Source organism: Colletotrichum spaethianum (genome assembly GCF_022836535.1).
Source record: "Colletotrichum spaethianum MAFF 239500 DNA, contig36, whole genome shotgun sequence".
NCBI lineage: Eukaryota > Fungi > Ascomycota > Sordariomycetes > Glomerellales > Glomerellaceae > Colletotrichum > Colletotrichum spaethianum.
In genome coordinates, this window is record NW_026054806.1 from 356,477 (window position 1) to 379,525 (window position 23,049).

The 23,049-nt window shown below is 55.4% G+C and overlaps 6 protein-coding genes across 6 annotated transcripts; 2 read left to right on the forward strand and 4 right to left on the reverse strand.

The window, feature by feature from the left end:
* Window positions 1–3,285: 3,285 nt before the first annotated feature.
* On the reverse strand, window positions 3,286–4,727 carry ColSpa_10577 (axial budding pattern protein 2; the record flags this gene model as incomplete). Its single annotated transcript, XM_049276789.1, is given in 2 exon segments — window positions 3,286–3,392; window positions 3,404–4,727. 2 exon segments carry the CDS (start codon window positions 4,725–4,727, stop codon window positions 3,286–3,288), a joined length of 1,431 nt encoding a protein of 476 aa, XP_049132746.1.
* Window positions 4,728–11,265: 6,538 nt separating this feature from the next.
* Window positions 11,266–12,150, forward strand: ColSpa_10578 (allergen Asp f 7; the record flags this gene model as incomplete). Its single annotated transcript, XM_049276790.1, has 1 exon — window positions 11,266–12,150. The coding sequence occupies one exon, from the start codon at window positions 11,266–11,268 to the stop codon at window positions 12,148–12,150; it is 885 nt and encodes a 294-aa protein (XP_049132747.1).
* A 1,160-nt stretch (window positions 12,151–13,310) lies between these two features.
* Window positions 13,311–14,977, reverse strand: ColSpa_10579 (gamma-glutamylputrescine oxidoreductase; the record flags this gene model as incomplete). Its single annotated transcript, XM_049276791.1, has 2 exons — window positions 13,311–14,507; window positions 14,711–14,977. 2 exons carry the CDS (start codon window positions 14,975–14,977, stop codon window positions 13,311–13,313), a joined length of 1,464 nt encoding a protein of 487 aa, XP_049132748.1.
* A 717-nt stretch (window positions 14,978–15,694) lies between these two features.
* On the reverse strand, window positions 15,695–16,739 carry ColSpa_10580 (eukaryotic translation initiation factor 2 subunit beta; the record flags this gene model as incomplete). The annotated part of the gene is made up of 3 exons (XM_049276792.1): window positions 15,695–15,840; window positions 15,903–15,941; window positions 15,986–16,739. 3 exons carry the CDS (start codon window positions 16,737–16,739, stop codon window positions 15,695–15,697), a joined length of 939 nt encoding a protein of 312 aa, XP_049132749.1.
* A 1,269-nt stretch (window positions 16,740–18,008) lies between these two features.
* On the forward strand, window positions 18,009–18,394 carry ColSpa_10581 (uncharacterized protein; the record flags this gene model as incomplete). Its single annotated transcript, XM_049276793.1, has 2 exons — window positions 18,009–18,234; window positions 18,291–18,394. 2 exons carry the CDS (start codon window positions 18,009–18,011, stop codon window positions 18,392–18,394), a joined length of 330 nt encoding a protein of 109 aa, XP_049132750.1.
* Window positions 18,395–19,073: 679 nt separating this feature from the next.
* ColSpa_10582 (non-classical export protein 2) lies at window positions 19,074–19,595 on the reverse strand (the record flags this gene model as incomplete). The annotated part of the gene is made up of 1 exon (XM_049276794.1): window positions 19,074–19,595. The coding sequence occupies one exon, from the start codon at window positions 19,593–19,595 to the stop codon at window positions 19,074–19,076; it is 522 nt and encodes a 173-aa protein (XP_049132751.1).
* Window positions 19,596–23,049: the final 3,454 nt, after the last annotated feature.

Consider the following 23,049-nt stretch of genomic DNA (forward strand, 5'->3'; position numbering starts at 1 on the left):
CGGTGCGGTAGCAAAAGGTTCTAGATCGCGCACACTCGGCCAGGAAGCGGGGTATCCGAATCGCAAGGGAAATAGCAGGGGACAGGCGTCGATCCCCAAGAGGTGTTGGGTGTGGTTTTCTGAGGGAGGGAGGGAGAGAGGATCGAGGTCGGAGGAGATTGTTGCGCGAAAATGGTATTGTTGCGCAAGAGGGAGAGGGAGGAAGGAAGAGGGAAAAAGAGCCGAACTCAATCGTAGCTCGGTGTGGTGTGGGTGAGGTTGTGAGTAAGAAGAGTTTTCCACGCGGATGGGCGGTGGTGAAGGCAAGGTAGGCAGGCAGGTCAGGCAGGTCAGGTCGCGTGTGGTGGCACTCTCTCGAGTGAGTTGTTGTGCGATACGGGGAAGGCGCAAGCAACAGAAGGAAGGAACAGGACAGCAGGCTGGGCTAGGCTGGGGCAGGAGGTTGCTTGCCTCTCCCCTCTCCTGGCTGGCTGGCTGGCTGGCTGGCTGGCTGGCTGGGTGGCAGGTGGTTGTGAGGTGACTCCAAAGGGGTACGTACCGCCAGCAGAACCACAACCACCAGACGACTACGACGACGGTGCTAAGACCCAGGTAGGGAAGGGGCCAGGTTTTTGGTATCCGTCCAAAGCGAAGGACCAGTTGGTGACGAGATTGTGAGGCGAACTGGGAGGATACACTGGCTGTGTGCGGTGGTGCTGGGTCATGTCGCCGCCTCCACTGCTTTGCACCAACAACAACACCATGGAGGAGTCACCTCGCCCCAGCTGACCCAACCTCAGTCGCTCTTGTCTCAAGATGGACAAGAAACACAAGACTTTTCGGAGGACAAGACTAAACCGGTACGTTTTCCCAGTCGAGTGTCCCAACTCTATTTTGAGTCTATATGGAATTGGACGAGGCTCTCAACTCTCTCGATGGCACCGCTGTGGGCATAGTAAACGTTGTCTGTCCAGTAAAAAACAAAACCCAAAAAAACCAACAATCGGACAGAGGGGCGTTATGCGTCTTGTCCCCGTCTCTCTCTCTCGCTCCTACTTGCATATTTGCCCCAGCACCTGGCAACGGCCTGGCCGGCCAATAGAACGAAGGAATGGATACACTCAGTTGTGCGGCAATTGCAATATCGTCATTTCTAAGCTGTTCGGGGACAGGGTGTACGTGTTACGGATCCGGTACGAAAGGATCTGCTGCAAATACCTAGACGACTTTTCTTTGGTCTCTCTCTCTTTCTCTCGTCGCACTTCCACTCTGCTGCGGTTGCGTCATAGCACTGGCGGATGCTGACCATGCTTCATACCAATTTTGTCTCTTGTCCGAGTTCCGTCACGATGGAGTCTTTCATAGTCTGGGCTGACCAACATAAAGCTCTGTCTATATCAGTATGCCATTACGCCTTATGACAATCACAACAGCCAACTGGAAGTGACACAGTCTTCCATCATCATGTTTAGTCAAGCCAATCTATCCACCTGCCATACCTATGTACTGCACCGTGCTCATGCAAGGGCCCCCTCCCGCCCCTCTCTCAACCTCTGCACCTAAAAGCAGAGAATCCCATCTCCCCCTCCCATGCCCTCCCCCTTTCCAGTGTGCCAGTGTTCCCCTCCTCTCTGAGCCCGAGCGAAGCTAGGACCTGAAGCAGACCAAAAATGGATTGGAAAATGAGGTCCAAGCTCTCTCCTCGCCCTCGGGAAATCCGATCTAAACCCCAAAGCCTTGGCCAGAGGGCCAACGGTGGGGGCTCCTTCCTCCCTTCTCCAATCTTGGGGCTTCAAGTCACGCTAGTCGCTTTCAGACCGGCTTAGCTAAGTTGTGGCTGAACTCCCACCATTGGCGCAATGTGTGTCGAGCATGCGCCCCCCCACAAGACCCTGCTCAAGCCTTTCCAAGGAGCGAGATAAAAAAGCACAGACTCATTCTGCTTAAAACAAGAGAAGAAAAAAAGGGGTCCCCGGGGAAGCCTTCAGTGCCCTCTCAAAATATACTTTTGTGGCATCGCCAATTCAACATTACGGTCTGGGTTCCCTATCCAGGGTTATGGATGTCTACACTTTCCCACTCGTCTCTGCCTCCCAAACAACACCTCGGCCATCTCATTAATGCTCCCACTCCTGCTCTATTACTACTGGAAGATAAGAAAAAGACGCCGAGTATCGAGCTCCTCGGCGGGTATAACAAATCGCAACGCTTCCAAACGAGAGATATGTGTTTGTTGTAGGAAAGGAGGGGAAGAATGCCCCTCACATGAATACACGGAAATCCTCACTGCTGCTCAGCCGACTCCGAGGACCCTTTTTCCCCACTGTCCCCGCCTCTGTCACCCAGTCAGAACCTTCCGAGTCATGCCCCGAAGAGTATCGCGCCAACCCCTTCCCTTTGCCCAGAATTTCGCTACTTGGCCTCGACGATACGTAGCCCGGGCGGCTCTCAGAATCGCCCTGCTGCCCGAAAGGGTCTCTGTTCCAACGGATGGAGCTGGACGATGACTGTCGCGACAGAGACATCTGCTTGCCTACTCGGCTGTCCCTCGTGTATCTTGGCCCGCTTGAATCTCTCTTGACAATACTAAGTGGTCGAGGAGATAAAGAGGGTGTAGGTCTCAAGAACGGGGAGGTCCGAGTCAGCTCATTGTATGCAAGGCCGGCAGAGTCTCTCGGTGATATCGTTTCCCAATTTTTTGTTTCCCTCGCCGATTGTAATGAGTCGGAGTCATCACTCTCCAGGATATATCGATTGCGGGATGGCACAACCGACCGCCCGCCAAAAAAGGGGCTTGAATCCGACTTCCTGCTAATGGGCCGTGAAAATGAACCATAACGTGATTCTGGCTTTGAGTCTTGTCGGCCCAGTCTGCCGCGTCCTGATCCAGACCTGGAGCCGCGGAAGCTACTCTGTGAACCCAAGTCATTCAAAGCTGTATATGTTTTCCTTGATCGCTGCGAGAGCGAGAATCTCTTGCCACGTATGGGATTGGACCCTGATGGCGTGACTTGCTCGGGTATGGATGCCAGGCTATCGGAGCCAGATGCGGCGGGTAGTAGCAACGATCGATCAAGAGTCAACCTAGAAGGTTCTCTCCATGGACTCGTGTAGGCCAAATCGGGGGTTGCTTGGATACTGCTGGTCTCTTCCTCTATGGATGGGATAGTGACATCCAGCACGCTCCGGAACGAATCGTCTCGCTGGCCTAGTGGGAAACCGGAAGAGTCGGAATGTACATCGCTCGGGCCGTCGTAGGTGCTCGTCGATCGCTGTTGCGTATGCTGAGGCTGAAAACTCACGCCCTCAGTACGCCAAGTGGATGTGAAGGAAGGGGATCTTGGCGACAACGGAGATCTTGGCGACAAGCTTCGTTCGGATCCTCTCCAGAAATAAGAAGAGCGGTTGTTTGACTGAGACATACGGGACCCGGTGATGGTAGAGAGTGTTCTTGATTGCCTCATTCTCTGTACGGCAGAATTGAAGTAACGCCTGCTGTGTCGATTGCTCTCAGGCGGCTTCATCGTCCCGAGAATGGAGTGTTCGGATCCGTGTCTACTGTGCGGTTCGCCATTCATCACAAACGTGCCGGGAATGGGTTCCGAGATCTTGTTTTTGAGGCTGTCCTGAACTGATTCTCGATGTCTCCTTCTGCGGCAGCAGATGATCAAGAGAACAAGAATGGCCAGGAAGAGCAGAGGAAGCAATATGGCGAGGACAATGTAGCCAGCTTTCAGCCCCTGTTTCGAGCTGTCGCTGGCCGCTGGATTCGTTGGTTTGGCTGAGGGTGTGGGAGCCGTTGAAGTGGTAGCTGGCACAGACAGTAATTTGAGGGCCGCTGTTGCTGTCTCTGATTCCTGTGAGCTCTTCGATGTTGCCTTGACGATGATCTCGATATTGCTAGGCGACCCAGTCTTGGGGGGCGTTCCTGATAAAACCAGCCCCTCAAGCATGACCCAAGATTCTGGAGTGTCGACTTCTAACTCAATGTCTGAAGGCGTCCATAGGTAAGGTTCGATATCAAATGAGAATTCCTCCCCAGGCGTAGCTTCGAAGGCTAAACTCGTATTTCGGAAGATTTGCGTTATGACGGTGATTGACAAAAGAATGTCGAGAGTGCTGGCGTATGCATCTCGTAAAGTGAGTGTTGAGTTTGACGACTGTGCATCATCAGGGGCGTTTCCTTGTATTTTGAGTGTTGTATTATCGACCGAGAGCCAGCTCGGTAGTTCAGATATGGTAAGATCAAGGTCGGCTGGCGCAATAGCGTTGCCGTCCGATCTGATGCTGCTAGCCAGCGCCGTGTAGGAAACCTCTGTCCTCCGAGTCGCGTTGAGTCGAATGATAGGGGTGTCTGTTGTGAGTCTGTGAACGCCAACAACGATGGAAAACACGACGGAGACGGCCGCGAATCCGACTATATCAGACCCAGAAAAACTGAAGTCAAACTTCTGGGGTGGTTGAAGTAATGACTCGAACGGGGGCGTCTTTCCTGTAAACGTCAGGCTGTTGGTATCAAACTTGATCCAAGATGGTAGAGGGCTATTGTTCGCCGACGTTGCATAGTAGCTCAGCCCGTCTCCTGCGTAGGAGAACGTGTCCTTGGCGAAAGAGAAGGAGAAATCGGATGCAGGATATGCCGCGATGGCAGACGGTGACGAGGTGTCGCCAAACCGCTGTATTTGTTCGGATAGCGGTATATTGAGCTTTGGCGTCGGTCTTCTGGTCACCACCAGCGTGGCCGTCATCGTTGCCGAGCCCGTATCGTCCGTCGCAACTATGTCCACCGGTATTCCCACCACCTCACCAGGCGGCACATCGTCATCCTGAGGGGTTCCAGAGAGATGGCCGGTGGTGGCATCTATTGATAGCCATGATGGTGCATTCCTCAGGCTGTAGGAGAGTTGGGACTGAGAGGCAAAGGTCTGTGGTGAAAGAGTGTATGAAAATGGCTCGGATATCCTGGTCGCAGGTGGCAGCTGAGAGTTGAATGGAAAGTAAACGATTGGTACTGCTCCCGAAAGCGCAGCTAGAAACGGGAACACATACAACATCACGTACATTGCCATGGCTGATGCGTTGTACGAAAGGAACGGCATCTGCGAGCCAAAGAAAGGGAAAACAAAAACAAAATCAATCGGGGAAGGACATGACAAACAGAAGGTAATTTCGTCAGAAACGAGAGGAGCGTGGGACAATACCCGTAAAGGATATGCTGGGCGCGAATCCCGTCGTCTATGGCTACTGATTCCCGGTTGCGGATGCCTCCCTTCGTGCCAGTGTTTGCGCCCTCGTAAAAAGGGTCGCGGATGGCGCGTGCTGCGCACTACTGATGCTCTGCCACACGACCGACAAAGAACGCCGCTTCACTCGAAGAAGCCTTCCGCTACCACCATTCCAGAGTGGCCAAAGTCAATTTTCCAAACTCGGAAGGCTTTGAGGGGACTGATCGAAGTCTGCATTCCAGCGACGGGTTGAAGAGCTCCAAGGGCGTTGGGAAAGGGTCTGCTATCGAATAGTATAGGGAGGCGGGATAAGACATATCCACTCGAAACTTTGGCTTCGGCGACGTCTGGAATGTGATGTCTCCATCATGGGGGTGAGATGAGCGCCGAATAGACCGGCCAACTGAACTCATTGAATGCAGCATTCGTCAAGTCCAGTCACTTCTGCTTTACAAGGAAAGTTGGAAGACATAAAAGGGAATTGCCGCGAGACAAGATGAAATTTCCGGGGCACAAGGTAAAATCCATACAGAAACGGCAAGAGCGAGCTCGGTTGGCTCCAAGTTCCCTTCCTAATCAGTGTGAGGCTCAACTGAGGCTCAACTGAGGCGCTGTTAAAGATGGTATGGAAAGAGCGGATAACCGGGTTGTTTGAACAGCAGGGGAGGCATAAAGAGCGCAGAGAGGAAGGGTCAACCCCGCTTGAGGCAAAACGCACCTCCCCTTATCGGAAAGTCTAGATTGTCGTCGACCTCAGCCAGTTAAAAAAAAAGATAGCATGAAAATCCCATTCAAAAACGCCAGCGATACCGCTTTTTCCGCCATGCCTTTTGGACCTGCACCAAATTCGGGTTTTTTTTTGGGTTGAAAACCACTGCCTACCTGAGAGCGACGAACACTGTTCATCCGTTTGTCACTGTGTCGTTGAGACCATAGCTCGCCTCAACTTACCTTATTTTCCACTCTCGCTCCCACGAGGCCAGAAAACATAGCAATATGAGAATCCTCAACAACTCCCTCATACCCGAACAAATGGAGTCTGCCGACCGGTCTCCCTCACCGGACTTTTCGCCCTTGGCCATTGGCGAAGACCTCACACCGCTTCCCGCATACAAGGCCGCACAAACGTCGTCCTACGACATCTGCGGTCTTTTGTCAACTTCTCTCAGACTCCACGAAGACCTCGCCTCGGGATGTGGCGGTCAGACCTGGCCGGCAGGTATGGTGCTTACAAAACACATGCTGCGTTATCATCGGGAAACTCTGAAGGGTGCGAGAATGTCAGTCAACTTACCCCATCCTTGCTTTCTGCCACGTCCCCCCCACGGGGCCGCCTGCGAAATCCCACCGCTGCTGCACATTCTGTACCAGTATGGCTGCCAGGATCCGAAAACTGTGCCAGAGAAATAGCTTCTATCTTGTCGCGAGAGACTGAGCTGACTTGTAGCTTTTCGGAGCAAACAGATTGGAGCTGGGTGCTGGCGGCGGACTCGTTGGTCTTGCTGTCGCTTTAGGTTGCGAACTGCAGCAGACGCCCTTGTATCTCACAGACCAGGACGAAATGTTCGAGTTGATGGAAAAAAACACAAAGTTGAACAACCTCCAAAACAAAGTCAAACCAATGGTTTTGAACTGGTGCGTACTTCCCTTTCTGGTTGCCCAACCCTAGCCATGCGTCGCCTTTCTTCAAGTCCCCGACCCCGGGCTTGCACAGCGCGGGTGCCAAGGCGGTGGGTGTATGTATTGTATGGTGGCTAGCGTGGTCTTGAGATCCCCGAGCGAGCTACTCTCTACTGCGCTGCAGGTCTACAGAGCACAGGTTGGAGCTTGGGCGGGCTCGGGCTGCATTTCAGCTGATGTTTGAGTTGCTGATGAACGAGACAGGGGCGGGCCGCTGGCACAAGAGGTTATCGACTTCAAGCCCAATGTCATCTTGGCAGCCGATTGCGTTTACTTTGAACCAGCATTCCCACTGCTGCTGGAAACTCTGACAAACTTGCTGTCTCTGGAACCCAATGCGACGGTCTATTTCTGCTTTAAGAAAAGACGACGTGCGGACATGCAGTTCCTCAAGAAGGCCCAAAAAGCCTTCCAAGTGACGGAGATTGTTGACGATGATCGGGTGATATTCAGCAGGGAAGGCCTGTTCCTCTACACTTTCACAAGCAAGAAGCCGATAATGAACGGCAATCGACAGTAATTGGCGTTGACCGTTGGATCATCTGTTGTTGGCGAGCCATTTTCTGGGGTAGTGAACGGTACTGAGCTTGAGTTGTGAAAGCGTAGCTTCAGCTGGAGTCAACGAGCTTTGGCTGGATGGTGACACGCCCGATGAAACCCCGTCTCAAGATGAGTGGGTGTGGATCGAATGCAGAGCAAAATGTGGTGCTCGGGTTCCATCAGTCTGTTGTCTCAAGTGGCTCGTAGCCTGACATCCAGTGAGGGAGGGTCTCTCGACTCTAGACTTGTTCTCGTAAAGATGACCGATCTGGGTCGTGTATCTATCAGAGGACAGCTCTTGATGGCTGGGTCCCGGTTACCAAATCACATCAACCACACCGACGGTGGCGAGGGGATGTTTGGAGTTATCGCATCGGTGAAAGGAAGTTCATTAATACATAGGATTACTTCGGATATTTGACCAAGCAATCCAATCTGCCATTAATAGTCCAGGTGCAAAATAGGACCGAAGCGATATCGATCGACAAAGATAGTGGAGACCATGGAGCGGGAGACCAACAATACCCAGATTGCCAGGCTGAATGAGTTGGCCCAGACCAATGTTAGTCGGCCCCAGTTGCGTGCTTGAAGGACAGGGAGACGTAGGGGTTGTCAGTGGCCGCTGTGCCGCTCTCCTCCCACTGGCAAAGACGTGATTGATTCACCAAAGGTGTGAGGGGTTTTATCCTCTTCTCCCACAAGCTGCAGGTCTGCTGCAAGCCATGAACGACTCGCCCAGTGAGCGTCCAGGGAAGAGGAAATCTCTGCGTCCGCTGGCGCCGTGGAACTACTCAAGCCAACGTGTCGGCATATCCACCGACTAATGCAGGCTGGAAAGTCCAGGAGCAATCCGTACCTCTCAGCGTCAAGAGGGGAAAGGGAGGAAAGAAAAGTCAAACTCGGGACTGGCATTGCTGAACCACCAGTGGTCACTGACACTGACTGGTGTGGTGGCATTGCCCGAGTTACCTGATCGTCCGGGATCAGAGCCGGGCAGGGAAGAGCCAGGGCCTAGACGGGCTGTGAGGGTGAGGGTTGCGCTGAGAGGGGAGTTCATAGCTGAGCCAAATTGTGATTGGCGCGTACCTTGCAGATGCAAGGAACCCGCGAAGTGCTGAGTAGGTACACTGTGTGCTCGGGCGTCGCCTTGATCATTTTCCTGGTTCGTTTCTATTGTTGCATCGTCCCAGTCCTTTCTTTCGTCTCTTCCCTTCCTTCGAGCCAAATACTAATGGCAAAGTCAGCCTCAGGCACAGGTGAGAGAGAACTCCGAAGGCCCCTTCCCTTCCCTTACGGTTTCGAGGCCCTTGGTATCCTTACTGCCAACATGTGAGCGCGATGGTGCAGTCGCGGCGTGCCAATGTAACACCCCAAAGTCATCGATCAATGTCTCTCCTAGTTTCCAGGCGCATTGTCTAGTCAATGTTGTACCGCAGCCGCCATGGCGTCGGCTGATTCGACCCGCGGACCACCAGAACAGAAGAAGGATCCTTTCTCGACTCTCCAGCGCGGCAACAATCCACATTCCAACTGGTCAGTCGCAGGCCTCCACGCTGCCGGGGTGCACAAATGTTGGCGGTCGGCAAGCAGGTACTACCCGTCACTGCCCACCCCCCCGGGCCACCGGCTGATCGTCATTCTTCTGCTTCCAGGATGCCTGGACGATGGGACGGGGGTGTTTAACGGCGTTCGGACCCTGGGCCGTTCTCCTCCACTGCCTTCCACCCCCCTGAATATGAGAAAAGGTTGGAGCCCTCTTCCCAGGTTCCGCGTGTTTCAAGGAACAAACGCCTGTCGGACGGCTTATCCAATCGTCAATCGCCGGGAGATGATGAAAAGGAAACAAGATGACTAAACTGCATGGCAAGCGACAGGGGCGGTGTGGATCGAGAGGCCTTGAGAGTCTGGGAGAGCACGACGTGAAGGCCGGACAAGCGGGCAACGACAAGGACGTTGGACGGTAGTGACATGGAAAGTGAGGGGAAGAGACGCGCGCAGTCCATCCCTTCAGCTGTCTACCGCGCACTAGCGGTTACCACAACAGCAGCAAGAGCACGTCAGACGGCAACGACCAACCTTGAAGACAACGGGATGGCCCCAAACGCATGTGATGATGGGTGGCTTGGAAGAGGCCTCGAGGTACAGTTCCGGTTACCTTGTGCCGTGCTGACCGTCATCACCATGGACCACGACCTGCGCCTCGCTACCCACTTGTCCGTCTCTTCCACTTCCCGGCAACCTGTACGCAACCCCAAAGGCAGGCTTCTCGCAGTGCCACCAAGTCGACGTTGCTGGTTCGATTAGTTGGCCAGACTGACGGACGACCTGCGTTTCCTCGGCACCCACACTTCCAGCTGTCTGATGTTTGCGTAGTCTGCAGTAGTGCGTCCGGCCCAGCTTGCCCTGACTAATGAACCTCCAGACCAGAACAGGGTGGTTTGGGGTTGGGCTCGTAAACATCGAAACGGTGGACCGATCAAGCCCTAGAGGGCCAAGATGGGCTGTACCTTGTCACGGAGCCGGGGGAGAGTTCCAAGCCAGACCAAAAGGATTAACAGAGAAAAAAAAATGGCCCGAAGCACGTCTTGTTTTTTCTTCCGCCGTGCGGAGTCTTCCCCCCAGCGAGTTCGTACAGGCGATGCGACGAGTGAGCGGGCAAAAAAGAGGCTGCGCTAGCGCGTCCGCGCATCCAACGGGGCTATTTTCGCGCCCCTTGGGGCTTTGCTTCTTCCGTGTTGGTACGTTCTTTTTTCGGACCAGAAGCAGACCAGCAACAAGCTGGCAACGGTCCCATTCAAACAGTCAACCAGTGACGACTTGACAGAGAGGCAGCGGCAGCGCAGAGAAACTGCCTTGGCCGGGGATGGATGATGCATGGCGAGCTCGCAGGGACGAGGAAAACCGCAGGCCAGCAGCTGCTGGTTACATCCTTGCCTGTTCCCACGCCAGACCGAAGCCTCTCCACTTTTGCTTTTTATTCCCTCTCGGGGCTTTTGCGACTTTTGTTGGACGCTATCCGTCCCTATGGCGCAGCGCTCTCTCGATCCTCGTCAGGTACCGATGGCACGTTACGCAGGCCTGGACTGGGCCCCCGAAGTACTTCCAGCATACCCGTCAGGCACACTCAGCGTTGTGGTGCCAGCCAGCGCCTGCAGGCCTCCACTCACACCCCCCAATGCCCACCTTGGCCCCCTTCCTAGTCTCGCCAGTCCCGAAATGGCTCGCTCTAGGTAGGTACTCACTCTGCTCACCTTGTGTGTCCAACGTTTGGTTTCTACCGTCTGTCTGAGTCCTTGCATGGGATACAAATCCCAGCGAACCTCCGCTCCCCAGATCGGTCGTCTTTTTCGATCCTTCCCTTTCCTCTTTTTTTCATCCAACAACGCTCCCTCTTGTTCGACCAAAAACACCATTCATTCCTTCTCTTGGACCCTTGAGCAGTGCTCGACCAACTTCCAGCCCAAACATTCATTCTTTCCAACAGACTGTGTCGAGGTTCAATCAAACTACCAACCCACGGATCCATCCCGTCTTGTCGTACAGAGAGTTCAGTGAACTCCCTTCATCCCATCTTTACAGCCTGCCAGCCAACCTCGAGACTCCAACGTACATACCAACGCGTGCCCAAAGCTCCCGTTGACAACCTTGAACCCAACACAGCTTCACACGCTCCAGCAAGCACAGTCCCTGATCGAGAGGCCTGGCCCATTGCATTTATTTCGCTTCCAACACAGCCTTGACGGAAAAGAGGATCGCCATTTATCAAGAGACCGTATAAGTCTTCCTGAACAACACATACATAGCCAACGCTTCGGCTACGAACAAGCTTCACCTACCCAAGATGAAGACCACCACCATCCTTTGCGCCGTCCTGGCCACCACTGCCATTGCTCAGCCTCACCAGCATGCCAACAAGCGCCGTCATGTCCACGGCAAGCATCAGAAGCGCGCTCTTGTCACCGAGTGGGTTACCGAAATCGCCTACGTGACCGAGTGGGTTGACTCGACCACCACCGTCTGGGTTAACCCCGATGTCTCATCCACCAGCACCGCCGTCCCCACGACGTCGGTTGCCGCCCAGTTCTTCGAGCCCGCCGATCAGCCGTCCTACACCACCCTGTCCACCTCTACGAAGCCCTCTGCCGTTGCTTCACCCGTCAAGGAGCCCGTCTCGCAGGCCCCCCCTCCGGCACCTACCACGTCCACGTCCACTCCAGCCCCCGCTCCCGAGACCCCGACTCCTGAGCCCGTTCAGTCTTCTACCCCCGTCTACGTTGCGCCCCAGCCGGTCCCTACCACCTCTTCTACCCCCGCGCCCTCTCCTCAGCCTACTACCCAGGCTGCTGCTGCTGCTGCTCCTGCTGCCACCCAAGCCAGCACTGACTCCAGCTCCTCCAGCAGCTCTGGTGGCACGGTTCACACCGGCGACCTGACCTACTACGCCGTAGGCCTGGGGGCTTGCGGTGAGGACGACAGCGGCAAGGACCAGACTGAGAACATTGTTGCCATCTCTCACCTCGTCATGGGTACTCAGTCCAACGGCAACCCGTACTGCGGCAAGAAGGTCAAGATCACCGTCAACGGCAAGTCCACCACCGCTACTGTCAAAGACAAGTGCATGGGTTGCAAGGCCGATGACATCGACGTCAGCGAGAAGTGCTTCCTCGACGTGTTTGACAGCCTTGGCGTCGGCCGCAAGACTGTCGAGTGGTCTTTCATCAACTAAGAGCTCCACTGCGTGTGCGCTTTCTCATCCCAGCCTCAAATGTTCGTCAGGAGCTCTGCGGGTGGTTTATCGCCTTTCACCATGCTGCTTTCCCAGGGAAGGCGCTGCACCCACCAGGGTTTGCCCAACCTTGGCCAACTCAGAGAGCCAACCAAAATTTCCCCTTCAAATTACCAAGAAAAATTCAACAAGCTTGGTCATATATACCCAACCACCCTTGTATCTCAGACGGACAGCGCCCGACTCAAAAGCATGGGACTGGATTGGATTACAGAAGGGCAGTGAACGAAACTTTGTTTTCAATGACGTGATGACAATATCTATATACCTGTGGATGTGTATCCGATTCTTCTCGGGGCCATCTTGGACAGATACAAATGGTGTTTTGTTTTTGTGGACATTTTTTTTCCGTCGGCTTATAGAAGTAAACTTCAATGTATATATCTATTAGGGGGTGCTCACGAGCCTCCCGACTGGGTTATCTGGTGCCGCGACGGTATCAGGAAGAAAATAAAAAACCAACATTCGGAACTCGATCTACATACGTGCCTGAATTCTGTTGACTATTCGGCCGAGTGTTCACTGATCAATGCTAATGCAGCCCCCATGGGGTACGGGGCTACGCCCCAAGCCTACTTGACCGCAATGATAGTAGCGGGAGCTCACTCAAACGTCAGCAAACAAGGTACGAATCGGCGGGAAGCAGCATGTCCATGACAAACTCTACATTCCGGCAAATATCTCAGGTGACGTCGAGAAGTAAGAAACACCCAGCCAAGACATACTGGATCGCAATTTTTATTATGGCTGTCTTATGTACGCATCCGGGGAACCCACCCCTCGCACCCCTTTTCGAGTGTCTCACTCCGCAACGATGCGGACTGCTCTATGGCCGTTGAGCTGGGGTCAGCATATCCCACCTCTCCGCCTCCTCGGCGCCTTCCCGGAGATGTCGAGCAATCCGTTCCACGACACGGCAGAGTCTCAATCTGCGTCCAGACACACCCGCATTCCGCCTCGGGTCGCCCGAAAGCATTCCATGGGTTGATTGTTCATTCTTCATGCGGGAATCTAGACGCCCCACTGGCCGCCACTGGAGTCTGAAAGCGCGTCCATCATCCGCCCGGACAGACTGGCCGAGGGTCCCAGCACCCGGTGGGCTACAACAGGAACATGTCCAATTCATCCATCTCCTTGATCGAGGGCAGGGCCCTAGCCTTGGCGGCCCTCTCGTCGCTGACCAGGAACTCGGCCGGGACGTCCACCGCATCCTTGCCGGCCCCCTGCGACCCGGCCATCATCCCGGCCACCGCACGCCCGCACAACGCCGCCTGCGGCATCCCGTGCCCCGTGTACCCGGCGCAGACCCACAACCCTTCCCCGCCACCGAGGGCGGAGCCCGACGGTACGGGGCCGACCCACGGCCGTCCGTCGCGCGAGAAGGCCATGATGCCCGTCCACTCGTAACTCGCCCTCAGCTCCTCCTTCTTCTCCCCGTCCCCCAGTTCGACGTTCGCCGCTCCTGCGCGACGCAGGTACGCGGCGACGACGGGGTCGATCTCGTCATCGTCCGAGACGCCCACGCCCCTCAGCGCGCCGCGCGCGCGCCCGCCGCCGAGTATCATCTCCAACCCCGGACTGGGCCGCTGGATCAGGTAGTCGTCCTGGTTCGGCTCGCCCTTGGAGGCGTCGGAGCTGGCCATGAAGACGTAGCTCCGCCCCAGCTCGGCGCGGGGCTCGGGCAGGAGCGCGGCCACCTGCCCGCGGACGGGGACGATCAGGTCCGCGAAGGAGGGCAGCAGGCGGCTCGTGTAGGCGTTGGACGCCAGGAGGACCTTTTTCGCGGCCACCTGCCCGCGGTCCGTGTGGACGACCCACGAGGCCTCGCCGGGGGAGGCGGAGGAGGAGCCGGGCAGGTGCTGGAGGCGGGTGACGGGGGTGTTTGTTTGGATGTTGAGCCGCCTGGCCTTGGATTGCGTCTCGGCGCGCGACCCGGGGCCGAAGCGGCGCAGGAGGTCTTCAAAGATCCACGTGACGAGCCTGTACGGCCACACGCTCGCCGCCCTCTCCTGCACGACGGCCCCCGCCGCGTCGGGGACCCTTAGGGTCCTCAGCTCCCCCGGGTCGGTGACCAGCCTCGCGAGGCCCGCGAGGTGTGGCGGCAGCGCGGCGATCTGCTTCTCGGCGGCGGCGACGAGGTCCGGGGTGAGGAGGGCGTGGACGCCGCGGAGGGGCAGCCAGTCGCACGGGACGGCGTTGGCGGCGACGAAGTCGGCGAGGTGGGCGTAGTTGCGGAGCTCGAAGTCGGCGATGGCGGTGTTGGGGTTGTAGGCTATCGGTTGGCAGTGGCCCCCATTCTGTGCGTGGATTAGCTCCGAGCTGAGTAGACTTGCGGGTGGTTTGTGTGTGTGAATGTGTGTGTGTTTGTGATGGCGCATGAGAGTGAGAGGTCCAGGATGAGATGTTCTCACCAGGTGTCATTGAAGCCGCTCACATCACTGTAGCCAACCACACGAATCGGGAGTTTCGAGATCTGACGACAAGGAAAGGATAAGCTCACCCGCCCCGTGGCGCCCCAGCAAACCTCCCTCGCTTCGAGCAGAAGCACGGTCTCCGTCCCGCTCCCCGCCTGCTGTTCTAGCAGTTCCTTGGTGGCGAAGGCGCCCGTGATGCCGCTGCCAACGACGACGACGTCCGCGGTCGGGGGCAGCGCCTTGGTGGTCCTGTGGCCGAGGAGCGCCTCGGAGGGCTCGCGGTGCCAGTAGGATGCGGTGCTCTTGGCCGAGGGGAGGTCAGCCTGGCCCGGTCGGAGGGTTTCGCCCGTCATGGTCGTCTTCTATTACTTTGGGCCTTTGAGAGTATCTGCGGGGAGGCCTGTTGATTGAGCGAGCGATAAGGTGGCGGCTAGGCTTCCGGTTAGGAGGATGAAGGAGAATAAAATAAAAGTGTGTTCCAAGCTGTTGCGGTAGAATAGCGCCACACTCTTGACTGTTCGTAAGCTTGCCGTGTGGTCGGTTGGGTCATGTGTTGACTCAGGTGTTGAAGGAGCGAGGTAGCCTGGTGGTTGATCATCCGGCTCCGACCGGCCCTATCGCCGGGCAATTGAGGTCGGTCGGCTTTCGCCCCCTCTCTCCGGCCCTGCATCCCACCACCGCACGCGCGTCCGAGGACGTGGCAACCTCAGCACACGTCGCAGCACGCGTTGCTGGTGCAAGATCCACGGATAATATAATACGTATTTGGGATCCACGGACCATACGATGAGGGAATGAATGATTTGACATTACTGCCCGGGCTTCTGTACAACTTTTAGGGTGAAAACGCCAACTGGTCTCTATTGTGCCCATCCATCCATTGACTACCCCGAGGAGCGTCACAGCCCATGTTTTGCTGCACCGCGCACTGCTGAGCCCACCAAAGGTCATATCTACAAGACAAGAATACGCTAAAGGACGTAAATAGCGTAGAAGAACATTCCCTCTCCAACTCTTTTCTTGCTTGTCGTCCGTGGGGCTGTGTGGTTTTCTTTTTTCTCCGTGCTTGTTTAACCCTGCATCTTTCTTCTCTTGCCGATCTGGGCGGAGAAACCAGTCTTGATGGCGGTGACGGAACGTCTCGAACCGCAAGAGTTGCAGGTAATGAAGTACAGACGGTTCTCTCCCTTGGACAGCTCGGTGTCGGCGGATTTGCCTGGAAAACTTTGTCAGCAAGCCGCGGCAGGCGCAGGCAGCAGGTGGAGAATCTTGACTTACAGGTCTTGCAGGTGACGTACTCGACTGCAAAGGAGAATGCTGGTTAGCAAAAACATGTCACAAGCGCGAGATCCAAGACTTACTGATGTACTTGCGCAGCACGTTCTCGAGCTGCTTCTGCTGGAAACGACCCTTGATGACCAGGCGTCTGCTACCGTCGACGGAACCGCTGGTACCCAACTCGGAGAAGAGGTAGGCGGTGACGTGCTCCTCGGTTCTCTTCATGCGCTTGCAGATCTCGGCAATGTTGGCGAAGATGGTCTTCTTGTTGCCTTCACGCATGCACTGCGGGGGAGGGATCTTGTAGCTCTTGGAGCCGCTAAGGGCGTGGTCGGGGTTCTTCTGGGAAAGCTGGTGGAAGAAGCGGTTCAGGAGCAGGCTGTAGCTCAGGGCCTTGGTCTCGTCGTGCTGCCAGATGCCAGTGCCGGCGTCCATGTCGCCGTCGTCGGCGGCGGCCTCGGTGGCCTCACCGCCCTCCTGGTTACCCTCGAGGTCCAGAGCCTTGAGCTTGGCGGCGAACTCGTCCTCCTCGCCGTCCTCGGCGACCTTCTTCTTCTTCTTCTTTTTCTTCATGGTCAAGTCCAGTCCGCCGTCCTCGCCAGCGGGCGCATCCTCGGCGGCGTCGTCACCGTCCTTGGGAACCTTCTTCTTCTTCTTCTTCTTCATCGACAGGTCAAGACCACCATCCTCGACGGCGGCTTCGGGGGCCGTCGCATCTTCGGCTCCAGCTTGAGAATTGGCATCAGCATGTAAGGCTTCAAGGGCTGCGGCAAGCGGCGGCGTACGGGGCGTGTGCGACTGGGCTGTCTCCTTGGGTTCCTCGGTGGCGTTGACCATCGTGACTGATCCGTCGACGTCGACGACTACTTGCTCGTCCGTGAAGGCGACTGATTTACGCTGTTTGCGGTCGGGAACGGGGTTTGTGTCCTGTGGGGAAAGCACCTATGTTAGAATACAACGAAAAAAACGATAGCGTCGGTTTTTTCTTTTTCCTTCCGTCAAGGATAGAAGGGGAAAAAAAACTGGATCGGAGGGGACGTGACGGGATGAGAGGAGGGGGAGAACAACGTCAGGTGGTGATGTCTTGCAGCTTCGGCGGTTGAGGTTGAGTTGAGTCACGGAAAATGTTCTGTTCAATTCGTGTCTGGTTCCGGTTCGAAGTGCAGTGGGGTAATTAAAGATGGGATTGGTGGAGGGGCCAGTGGGTGGTGGTGCTCAGAAGTGCGCATGAGGGAGGGCTAACTTCTTAGCAGTAGGGGAACTTACTTCGACATCCATGATTGCGGCCTGTGTCTCACTGAACGGAGTCTCGGTTAGGTATCCTGGCGCGTGTCCTGGTGAAATCCTTGAGTGGTCCGGGGGGTGGCTGGCCGTTGAACAAGTCGTGTACTGGCGCAAATGGTGCAGAAATTCCAAGCGACCGGTCTGCAAATGTCGGACGAGGCGAGTTTGGTTCGGGACTTTGTGAAAGGAGAGATTGGAGTTGGCTGCAGCACTGGGAGATTTCTTGAGGGGTGCGGGTGTGACGTGAGGGCGGTCGAAGGAGGCGACCGATCCTATCACTGTAGCGCTGAGCGCCAATCTAGGTGAGGGTGGGCTGTGAGTCAAATGATGGATCCGGTCACGTGATTGGCTCATGTCCTTCCATCCATCTCTGTCCGGTGCTCGTTCCCATGTCTCCCCTCCTCGGTGGTGCAGTAGATGGACCCATCAATCCGGCCCCTGCAGCCAATCACCATCAGTATCACCGACATCTGTGACTGACCGTGCCGGTGCCGTTTCTGGTTGGGGGCAAACGGGGGGGAGCTCCAGGCTACCTACCAAGCGTTCCGACCTCCACCGGCACCTCCAGCTGCATTGGTATCGATTATCGGAGGCATCGCGGTCCTTGATTCAACTCCTCCCCTCGCGAACGTCCATTTGGTAGATCATCTTGCATTTCCGACGGCTACGAGCACTGAGCACGCCTACAGCTTGTCGACAAGCGTGAAATAAGGCGCCGAACCTCGATCTCGACGTCCTGTCTTCCCGGCTCGTCGAACGCACATCCCAAGCTTAACAGCCGAGCGCCGACCAAACGGCCGACGTCGCCATTACCCCGTCATGATGGCATCCACCGACTCCTTCATTCTCCACGACGATGTCTCCCCTTCCTCCGACAATGATGAGATCGACTCACTGCCCTCAATATCCAGCAGCGTGCTAGACTCCGAAGATGAATCAGATGCGCAGGAGGAATGGGAGCGTAGTCTCGAGCAGATTCAATTGCTGTTGACCATGGTCATTGTGCCATTTGCTGGCAAATACTTTGGCCGAAAGTTTGCATACTGGAGTAGGCTGCTCGATTGCTCCTGTTGTTGCTCAGACACTGACATTTGCTTGCAACAGGTTGGTCACGATACATGGAGTGGATGCACAACGTCGAGGTGCGGTGGACGAACAAGGGCGCGTTCAAGGCCGCCGGAGCGGCAGAGGCTGCGGCAACATTATAAGAGATACAGCAAGGCCCGCGGGCCCGGCCAACGATCCTTCGGATCTTTCGTCATTAAGCCAAAGGCATCGACACGATGCCTGGCGTGTATACATGGTTGGCGTTGAGGAAAGCCGTCATAGAAAACTGGACGGCATATAAAGAAAGAGGCGAGGCATCGGGCCTGGCCAACTAGATTTGAATCATAACGTTTGTCATACTTCAAACCTGAGTAGCACGGGGAGCTGTTCTCTGTGCTCTTTAGGAATTTGTGACTTTGGAAAACTCGGGTCCATTCACATGTGTCAAATGACCGCACGCTAAGGAATCATAGTCTTCATTTGTTAAGCAACTCTCGTTTAATGGTATCAATTCGCAGTGTTGTACTACAAGGAGCTGTTGATGGCCCTGTGGCCAGTCTCCAAAGCTCCCAAGGCGTTATAAGCCCGGCCATATCCATAAAAGCATATCCATGTCCCATATTCCATATCCTGTCACCCATTACTACTACATGCCATCGTGAAAGGTTTTCAAGTAAAAAACAAACCGCTGCCAACGCCGTCAGCCCCAACTCGCCTTCCGTGGCGTGTCATGAAAGCCAGATGTCTAGCCCAGCTGCCGTTTCTGTGGGAAACACCCAACAGGTTTCCTTTGCCGTGTAATTATTCGCTATGAACAACAACGACCGAACTCCAAAAGCTTTAGACGCCAACCTGCGCCATGCTGGGCCTGGAGCTGCGGACGGAGCCGCCTCCGCGACGGAAGTTCATGAAGGTGAAGAACCCGCCAGCGCAGAAGCTGGCGAACAGGAACCACATGAAGACTGTGCTGGCCTGAATCTCGCGGCAGCGCTTCTCATCGTCACCGGAACCCCAGACAATGTAGTCGCTCGGCAAGTCACTCCTGTTCAGCGATCCGCAGTTGACGGCACGGAGCTTGGCTGACAAGACGATGGCGTCGATGAAGGTGAAGAGAACGGCGGCACCGTCGAGGGCTAGCAGCACGATGGGGATAGCAATGGCCGAGATGAAGGAGGCGGCCAAGCCGTAGAGAGAGGCCAGCCAGCAGACGACCGCGACAAACATGGAGAAGTTAATAGCAGCCATGGCGGAGCCGGCGCTGTTGATGTTGAGGGCAATGACATTGCCGATCAATGCTGTAACGAGCAGAACCCAGAGGATCTGAAGACCCCGGACGAGCATTGGCAACATTGATTCCATCATGCTGGGCAGTTGGTGGACCGCTTCGTAGAGTTGTGAAGGATCGAGATCCGGTGAGTGGATAAGAGAAGCGGATGTTTGGGAGCAGAATTCTCCCAGGTTCGAATGGTATGTAGTTGACGTAGATGTTGTGGCGTGACTGGATCTCGGTGACGACGAGTGCTTGCAAGTCGATGATGTTTGACAGCCGGGAGTTGCTCTTTAACAACCAAGTCTGTGTGCAATGTGGCGGAAGACAGAAGTAGACAACAACGTGGAACAATCTGTGTAGGGTGGCGTGGGACGATTAAAACAAGTCTGTCTGATGTGATTTGGTTGTCGGGTGAGTAGGGTCGCGCACGGGAAAGTAACAGCAGATCAGGGTATCTTTAATATTGCGCGGGAGGGTGGGATGGATTCGATTGGGGAGGGAAGTTCCTAGGCTGTGGCAGACATGGATGATGGAAGGGGACCTTCGGGGACTGCACAGATTGCTGCGGTCCGCACAAAGCTGGTACGCTTGGCCGCGGCTGCACACAGACAAGAGGCAGTGACGGGCAGAGAGCAGAGCTTCGATGATTTCCATGGAGATCGGCACTTGCGGGAACGATGACCTCACCAGCCAATGCCTTCCGCCCGACGCACACACGCACCACGCACAAACACACACTAAAAGAGGTACGTACCACACCCTCCGTGCCCTGGGCTGCTGGTATTCAGCTTGACACTGCTCGAATACTTGGGCGCCTGACGTCTCTAGAGACGTCCAATGGCATCATCCAAGGGTCCAAGTCGGCCCCGAAGCAGCCGCTAGACGGTTTGGCCAAGGCCGCGTTCAGCCCAACGAGTCCCTGGGAACACCTGCGGCCGTCATCAATCGGCTCAGACGGTGTCATCCAGCAGATGGCATTTGAAACTAGAGCAGTGAAATTTTCTGCAGTAAATAGTGTAATAACACAAAAAAGTGGGAGACGGAAGACGGTGGCGTGTTTCTGTTGGCGCTTCTCCCGACATGGCCGAAGCTTTCCAGGTTCGACACAACCTTGAGCTCCCCAACAGGCAAAGCAGTAGGCTCTGTTTGCGTCTCGCATGGGTCATGAGTTTTCTGCATTGGCATCCGACATTTTCTGCGGTTGAGAGTTGAAACCTGGATGGCTTGCCCTGGCAGGAGGAGCAAGAAAAGGCTCTGCGGCACCCTGGGCCTCCCCCCCCCCCTTGTCAACTCTCTGCCGAATGGGTGGTGCTGGTTGGCGGGTGAAGAGGCTCGCAGTGCCCCTCCCTCTTGTTTTGGCAATTCTCTGCCCCTCTCGAATCCCCCGCCCCTGCAGCAAATCCCGTCTTGAAGAAGCCTTTCCCCGGCGATTCGCTGTCCCGGAAGGATACACGCAATCTGGCCCAGCAACCCCGGAAACAAACAATCCACAATCCATCCACATTCATTCCAAACCAACCCATCTGCACCCTGGCTCCGATCGCTGTCGTCCTATCAAACCTTGAATAACACCCTCGGTGAAACAACATGAGCCACCATATCCGCGCTTGCGAATCTGTGGAATCGAACTCTACCGACACACTTCAATAGCCTTAGGAGCCGGCTACAACCACACGAGCGTCGAGCAGGAGAGGGCGCAGCGAGCCTAACAAGCCTCGTAGACGGCCACCCGGTCAGATCCCATCACCCGTCTTCTCACCACCAGGAACCCCCAGGTCGCAACATCATCACGCAGTTTAGATGAGGACAAACACCTGGGGTTAAACCACCATCGGCTCACGCTTGCTTTCCCGTGTCTACTGTGTCCAATCCATATCGCATGTCTCTTCTTTGTGTACTCGTCGTGATATTGAAAGTGAAGGAAAATTGACAATAGTAGTCCAAGACGGCAGAGGCGGCGGGGAACAACAAGTGTTGCCATTAATCTCGAGACGATGCCTCGAGAAGCGTTCGAGTCACCCAGTGCGCCTTCCCAAGCCGGTACAGACACTGCTACTCTCCTACAAATACCCCAGAATCTCAGAATGCCGACTGGCAGAGCACTTGAAAGTCTTTCGTCTCTCGCTGCTGCAACCCAAAGGCTTTGGACCAGTCGCAATCAACAACATCCACCAGCTCCAGAACCGTTGCAACAGCAGCTTATACTTCCTGGTGAGCGAAGTCGGGCAAACATGCATGTCAAGTTCGCCTTCTTGGCCCCTTGGGATTCTGTTCGAGACGGCCCTTTGACTAGGCACATGGTAATGTCCGCCAAACCTCTGTCATCCTCTCGATGCCCGAGTTGGAAACTGCATTTCTCCAGCCCCGATCCAACTGGACCTCCATGTCGCTCTCCAGGTAGTCCGCATATGAAGACCAGCTTGCATATAAACCGCGCTGCTTGTAGACGAGAGATAGATGAAGCCGAGTTTGGCGTGCTTACCACATGTTTCCTCCTAGGCCACTCTTACAGAACGGTTATCGGCATTTTTCACTCATTGTGCTTCCGCCATAGCACCGAGCCTGACTTCCTGGGCTTCATCTCAACACAGATAATGCATCGTCCCCAGCTCTTCCTCTACTGCTGCACCACTAGCCTTTACCTTACTCATATTCCAGCTCTCGGAGGCCTGGAGCTGTGTGCTGACAGTGGAAATTGCTGCTACCCAGCCGGTTATGCTACAGGGTTCCTCTCCAGGCCATAGCCCTCAACTCCCAATATGCAGCACCCGGAGCTTTACCAGTCGCCGGGGCCAGTGCCCGACTGGCTTGTTGAACGTTGAGAGGGACAATGAATCGGGGCCAGCATGGGTTTGAGAGAATGCCACAAAGGCTCCCTACAGAATCTCAGACATACTGGCCCTGACACGGCTGCTTTCGCAGTAACCCGGGAGATTTATCAGATGACGGCTTATCCAGAAGTACCAGACGAAGTGACTCAGTCGCTATAGTGTCTCGTCGCTCGCTCATTCGCGGTACAAGTCAGCGGCCTATGGCGCCAGTTTGATGATATACCCGGAAGAGGTGGACAAGAGACAAACTCGCGACTGCGGAGCAGCAACAGCGTGACTTCTGACGGAGCGCGGGGCATGAGCCCAGACTTCGGCACGCCGTCTTCGGCTTTGGAGACCCGTAGTACACGTGGTCGTTTCCATGACTGGTTATTACAAACTCTAGCCAAGCTACTTGTGAGAAGAGCGAAAGGGAACTAACGCGGTCAGAATGATGCGGCTGACAGAGGTGGTGCACGGAAACCGATAATGATTGCGAGTGCCACGTTCTTCGAGTGCCGTTCCGTGAGCATCGTGAGATATCGTGACGCACTTTAGCAGCAAGTGCTACGTGTGAAGCTAGCAATAGAAGAGAGAGAGAGAGAGACAATAAACTTGCAATGTCGTCATTGAAGCAGTGTCGCCAGCTAGCTACTGCAGCGACACGCGCTTGTTTAGCGCTGCCCTCGGAGGGATCGCTGGATTGCTACTAGACGGCAAAGATTGAAGAGAAGCC